Source organism: Mus caroli, unplaced genomic scaffold (genome assembly GCF_978045245.1).
Source record: "Mus caroli unplaced genomic scaffold, Mus_caroli_1 scaffold_8, whole genome shotgun sequence".
Classification (NCBI taxonomy): Eukaryota; Metazoa; Chordata; class Mammalia; order Rodentia; family Muridae; genus Mus; species Mus caroli.
In genome coordinates, this window is record NW_028227263.1 from 140430781 (window position 1) to 140437744 (window position 6964).

The 6964-nt window shown below is 45.0% G+C and overlaps 1 protein-coding gene across 1 annotated transcript; it reads left to right on the top strand.

The window, feature by feature from the left end:
* Positions 1-525: 525 nt before the first annotated feature.
* On the top strand, positions 526-2741 carry LOC110287899 (igE-binding protein-like). The gene is made up of 3 exons (XM_085842488.1): positions 526-538; positions 1084-2309; positions 2499-2741. The coding sequence occupies exons 1-3, from the start codon at positions 526-528 to the stop codon at positions 2739-2741; spliced, it is 1482 nt and encodes a 493-aa protein (XP_085698614.1).
* Positions 2742-6964: the final 4223 nt, after the last annotated feature.

Below are 6964 nucleotides of genomic sequence, written 5' to 3' on the forward strand. Positions count from 1 at the left end.
TGCCTACTCCTCATGTAGGGGTAAACCCCCAAGGCATCAGGCCATTACAGGTCTGGCAAATGGATGTCACTCATATTTCCTCCTTTGGAAGAAATCAATATTTACATGTTTCCATTGACACCTGCTCTGGTGTTATGTTTGCTACACTTTTAACAGGTGAGAAAGCCTTTGAGGAGCCACCCTTGCAATCACCATTACAAGATGGCACTGACATCCGGTGTTCTAACTGGTAAACAAGTAGTCTGCGCATGTGCTGGGGTATTTTTCCATTCCTTGTGCCCTGCCTGTCCCGTGGCGTCATCTGGGCTGATGGTGAGCAGTCAATCAGGGCGATGCACGTCTCCAACCACTCTTCATGGTCTATTTAAGGACCGAAATTATTATTTATTATTATTATTATTTATTTAAGGACCGAAACTATTCTCCTCCCCAGAAGCTGATCATCTATCTCTCAAGATGCATTAAAGCTTTACTGCAGAAGGATCCAAGTGTCCTGTGTGTGTTCTTGCTGGTGAGACTCCAATCATGGGACAAACTGGTGCCGAAAACCCTGGAACACCTCAACATTGCCGGCATTGAGGAGACCCCCCAAAGACGGGGCGGATTCAGAACTGCAGGGGAAGGTAAGTTCAGAGAGGTATGTCTGACCATGAGCCTGTTGTCCCTTTTGACTTTGGTCTCAATCTAGAAGCACCGTGGGACAGGTCGGTAGAAGCTTTGGTTTTTGTAACCCTGGTGCTTTTCTTCTTTCTCCTGGTTTCTTTTTGTGTTCATCGTGGTTGGTGTTAACTTTGAGGTGCGGTCAGTCCTACATAGATAAGCAGCAGCACCGTCAAGCTCTGTCAGTCTCTCGTACATAAGGGAGCAGAGCATGGCATTTTACTTTCACTTCTGCTTTTCACTTCTGCTTCAGTGTGCCTTAAGTCGGGCGTAGATCAGCTGCAGGCACAATGGGATCATCGCAGTCAGTTGTAAACGCACTGCAAGTTGTTCTTAAGTAGAGAGACCTCAAGATTGCCACATGCACTCTACAAAATTTTGTCAAAGAGATTGATTGTGTTGCCCCATGGTATGCTTGTTCAGGCTCCCTGACCATAGCCTCGTGGAATAAACTGGGAAGAGACCTAGATAAAAAATTTGAGGAAGGAGACTTGCGCCTGGGCACTAAGGCAATTTGGAAGTTAATAAAGAATTGCTTAGAAGATGAGACCTGCCGACCTGCAGTGGTTGAGGGACAAGAGACGTTAGAAGAGGTTCAGTACAACATGTCAGAAACTGAACGGAGCGAGAGATTAGGAGCTCGTAAAAAGGAAGACATATCTAAGAAAAAGGGCCCTCCCTGGAAGTTAGAAAAGGGGGGAGTTAAGAAAGGGGAAGGTAAAAACACACCCCCTACAGGTAAACTTAATATTTATCCCACCCAAGATTTAGAGGCCCTAGAACTTGATAGCTCAGATCCTGATGATTTGGACCCTAGTGAAGAGGCAGAATTAGAAGAAGAAGCAGCAAAATATGAAGAGGAAAGGTATGGCCCTGATCAAGGAATACAGCAAAAAAACAATAAAATGGGTCGCATACAGCCGTCACCCAAGCCCTCAGCGCCTCCACCATATGAATCAAGTTATGGTGCTAGTTCCTTTCTGCCTCAGGAGGAATTAAAAAAGATTCAGATGGCTTTTCCAGTCTTCAATGCTGGAGACGGGGTGGGACACATACATGCCCCTGTAGAATACCAAAAAATTAAGGAACTTGCCGAATCTGTCCGTAATTATGGAGTCAATGCCAACTTCACCGTAGTACAGGTCAAGAGATTTGCCAATACAGCAATGACTCTGGCAGACTGGCAAATGACAGTTAAGGCCACTCTACCTCATATGGGACAATACATGGAGTGGAAAGCCTTGTGGTATGATGCTGCCCAGAATCAGGCAAGAATTAATGCTGTGGCAGAAGGTGATAATCAGAGGCAATGGACTTTTGAATTGCTAACAGGCCAAGGACAGTTTGCTGCCAATCAGACTAACCTTCATTGGGTAGCATATGCTCAGATATCGGCGGCTGCCATCAAGGCTTGGAAAGCTCTTACAAGAAAGGGAGAAGCTGGAGGCCACCTTACAAACATTATCCAGGGCCCCCAGGAGCCATTCTCAGATTTTGTAGCAAGAATGACTGAGGCCGCAGGGAGGGTTTTCAGAGACCCTGAACAGGCCATGCCGCTAATTGAACAGCTTGTTTATGAGCAGGCCACACAGGAATGCAGGACTGCAATCACGCCAAGAAAAAACAAGGGATTGCAAGATTGGCTTAGGGTATGTAGAGAACTAGGAGACCCACTTACCAATGCGGGGCTGGCTGCAGCCATATTACAATCACAAAAGCGTCCCTCTACCAGCAAACAAAGAGCTTGCTTTAACTGTGGAAAAATAGGCAACCTATAGAAAGACTGCCCCCTCCCAGAGCGGGTCCAAGTGACTACTCTTTGCTCTCGTTGTGGAAAGGGATATCACAAAGCTAGTGAGTGCCGCTCAGTTCGCAATATAAAGGGGAGGCTTTTGCCCCCAATCAATGAATATGACAACCGCCTACTAAAAAACGGGGTTGTGGGTCCCCGATCCCAGGGCCCTCACAAATATGGGAATCGATTTATCAAAAGCCAGAGCAATTTAGAGGAAATGAACCCTGAGGAGTCGCAGGAGTGGACCTGCGTGCCACCACCGACATTCTACTCATGCCCCAAATGAATGTCCAGCCTATCCCAGTTGAGGCCCCAGAACACTTACCTTCAGGAACAGTGGGCCTGATAATAGGGCAGGGATTGCTGACTATGCAAGGACTTATAGTTTATCCTGGAATAGTAGATCATCACCATTAACAAGAAATCCAGGTCCTTTGCTCCTGCCCTCAAGGAATTTTCTCCATTACATCGGGAGATAGAATTGCACAAATGACCCTGTTGCCCACAGGGAGAGAGGAAAGAACACAAACACATGGACGCAATCGTATGGGCTCTTCTGGCCAAGATGCAGCATACCTAATTATGCCACTAAACAATAGACCCACGCTGCATTTAACAATCAATGGTAAGGGTTTTCAGGGAACTATGGATACAGGGGCTGATAAGAGCATAATCTCCTCACATTGGTGGCCCCGGGCCTGGCCTGTAGATAAATCTTCCCACTCGCTACAGGGCCTAGGGTATCAATCATGTCCTACAATCAGTTCTACACAACTGGAGTGGCAGACTCCGGAGGGGCAAAGAGGCCTATTTACCCCTTATGTCCTTCCATTACCAGTCAATCTTTGGGGGAGAGACGTTCTTTCAGAAATGGGCCTGACCTTAACAAATGAGTATTCTACACAAGCTGTTAAAATCATGAGTAAAATGGGTTACAAAAAAGGAAAGGGATTAGGGAAAGGAGAACAGGGTAGACTTGAACCTATCCCTCAAGAAGGTAATAAAGGGAGACAAGGCCTGGGTTTTTTCTAGGGGCCGTTGGGGGCTCTATGCCCATACCATGGCTTACAGAGGAAGTTGTATGGGTTCCTCAATGGCCTCTCTCCTCTGAAAAATTAGAAGCAGCCACAAAACTGGTCTCTGAACAGCTACGCTTGGGTCATTTAGAGCCCTCTACCTCACCCTGGAATACACATAGTTTTGTAATTAAGAAAAAATCTAGCAAATGGCCCTTATTACACGATCTTAGAGCAATTAATGCACAAATGTGTCTGTTTGGGTCAGGTCAGCGAGGGCTTCCATTGCTTTCCGCCCTACCCAAAAATTGGGAAATTGTAATTATAGATATTAAAGATTGTTTTCTCTCTATATCTTTATGCCCTCAAGATAGGCAAAGATTTGCATTTACCATCCCAGCCATTAATCATTTAGAGCCTGATCAAAGATACGGTATTAGTTAGGGTTTTACTGCTGTCAACAGACACTATGACCAAGGCAAGTCTTATAAAAAAACATTTAATTGGGGCTGGCTTAGAGGTTCAGAGGTTCAGTCCATTATCATCAAGGTGAGAGCATGGCAGTATCCAGGCAGGCATGGCACAGGAGGAGCTGAGAGTTCTATGTCTTCATCCAAAGGCTGGTAGTGGAAGACTGACTTCCAGGCAACTAGGGTGAGGATCTTATACCCACACCTACAGTGACACACCCATTCCAACCAGGTCACACCTATTCCAACAAGGCCACACCTTCAGATGGTGCCACTCCCTGGTCCAAGGATATACAAACCATCACATTCCACTCCCTGGTCCCCATAGACTTGTTCAAAAACATGTCTATGGGGGCCATACTTAAACATAGCATAATGAAAAATGCATTTAGTGCAACTTTCAAAGTCCTCATAGTCTATAGCAGTTGCAACAATGTTAAAAGTCCAAAGTTCAAGGTCTCTTCTGAGATTCATTCAACTTAATTAACTCTAATCCCCAAAGCAAGGCAGGAAACCAGCTAGACAAACTCCAAACTCTGCATCTCCATGGCTGATGTCAAAGTGGTTTTCAGATCTCCACTCCTTTTTCATCTTTTTTGACTGCAACAAACTGCTTCCTCCTGGGCTGGTTCCACTCCCTGTTAGCAGCTTTCCTCAGCATGTATCCCATGGTTCTGGCATCTTTAACATCTTTGAGTCTCCAAGGCAATTTCAATGTTACAGCTTCTTCTTTCAGTGTCTGGGATTCCACTTGATCTTTTGGACTCATCCTAAGGGCTGGCATCACTTCTCCATCTCTGTCCTCTGTAGCACTCTGTGCTCAGGTTGAAACACTCCATTACGGCTGCTGTTCTTGGTGATCATCCCATGGTACTGACATCTCCAATACACTGGGGTGTTCCACTGCAACTAGGCTTCACCAATAGCCTCTCATAGGCTCTCTTCAGGGTGCCAAGCCTCAAATCCTTTGCATGACCCCTTCATTCCTGGGCCATCAACTACAGCTGAGGCTTCACCTTCTCCAATGGGCTTCCCTGGCCTCTCACAGTGCTAAGCCTCAGCTTCTCTCCATGATCCCTTCATTCCTTCACAAGCAGTACCACCTGAGTGACTCTTACAAGCAGTACCACCTGAGTGACTCTTACACATTACCAAGTCCAGCCGCAGCATGAGGTACAACCTTGGGTATCTCTTTGTGCTCCCAGAAAACAATTTCCAGAAGATTTCACCTCAGTGATGCTGGTCTCTTCTTAATCACTGCTAATTCCTTAGCTCCAGCTAACCATCATCAATTTTCCCAGTAGTTCCTTCCATTCTTAACTCTAGAGGCAGAGCCACATGGCTGAAGCTGCCGAGTTCTGCTGCTTACAGGAACTAGAACATGATCCCCTTGTCACTGGCTTTATGTTTTCTAAATCCTTCACTGCCTAAGCTTGGCTATCCTAGTTCTTGCTCTGTAGATTGACCTTGAATGCAGAGATCAGCATGCCTGTCTCATGGGATTAAAGGTGTGTACCACCATGCCTGGATCTAAATTCAGCTGGGTAGGATCTTGCCTGAAGGTCCCACTCCCTTAATCTGTTATTTCCTAGGACACAGGATTTTGCTGCATTTCACTTCCTGGTATGCCTTTAATACTCGAACCATATTTTTTATATTTGGCCTTTCTAACTTTGCTATGCTTGTTCAAACTTCTCTTTGTGAGACTTATCCAGAGAACAGAGTCTCTGCTGGGCTTTTTTGAAACTTCCTTTGTCAATGCAATTAATTCAATTAATCCAATTCTCTTCACCTTAGCCTCAGGCAGACTTTTCAGACAAGGGCAAAACGTAACCACATTTTTCACCAAAATACCACAAAAACAGTCTTTATGCCACATATTGAAATTCTTCTCCTTTGAAATCTCTTGGGCCAGGTCAACACAGTTCAAGTTACTCCCAGCAATGAAGTTTTCCATATTCCTACTAGGATGACCCATTAAGCCCCATTTAAAGCATTCCACTGAGTTCCAAATCCAAAGTCCAAAAATCCACATTCTTTCAAATAAAAGCATGGTCAGGCCTAATACAGCAAAACCCCACTCCCAGTACCAACTTCTGTATTAGTTAGGGTTTTACTGCTGTCAACAGACACTATGACCAAGGCAAGTCTTATAAAAAAAAACATTTAATTGGGGCTGGCTTAGAGGTTCAGAGGTTCAGTCCATTATCATCAAGGTGAGAGCATGGCAGTATCCAGGCAGGCATGGCACAGGAGGAGCTGAGAGTTCTATGTCTTCATCCAAAGGCTGCTAGTGGAAGACTGACTTCCAGGCAACTAGGGTGAGGATCTTATACCCACACCTACAGTGACACACTCATTCCAACAAGGCCACACCTTCAGATGGTGCCACTCCCTGGTCCAAGGATATACAAACCATCACAGATACCAATGGAGGGTCCTACCTCAGGGGATGGCAAATAGCCCCACCATGTGTCAACTGTATGTGCAATTGGCACTTAAGTCAGTTAGAAATAATTTTCCATCATTACTTGTGATACTTTACATGGATCACATTTTGATCTGCCATAAAATTTTACAGCTATTGCAAGATGCATACCCTATATTAATAAAAACGTTAGGGCAATGGGGATTGCAGGAGGTCCCCGAAAAGGTGCAAGTTGCTCGAATAGGAGCATTCCTAGGGTCACTCATTTATCCTGACAAAATTGTTCCTCAAAAATTAGAGATTTGCAGAGATCATTTACACACCTTAAATGATTTCCAAAAATTATTGGGAGATATAAATTGGCTGAGACCATTTTTAAAGATTTCCTTGGCTGAATTAAAACCTTTATTTGATATTCTGGAAGGGGATTCTCATATCTCCTCCCCTAGGACTCTTACTTCTGCCGCTAATCAGGCCTTGCAAAAGGTAGAGAATGCCTTGCAAAAGGCTCAATTACAGAGCATTGATGAGTCACAGCCTTTTGATTTGTGTGTCTTTAAGACAGCCCAGTTGCTGACCGCAGTTCTGTGGCAAA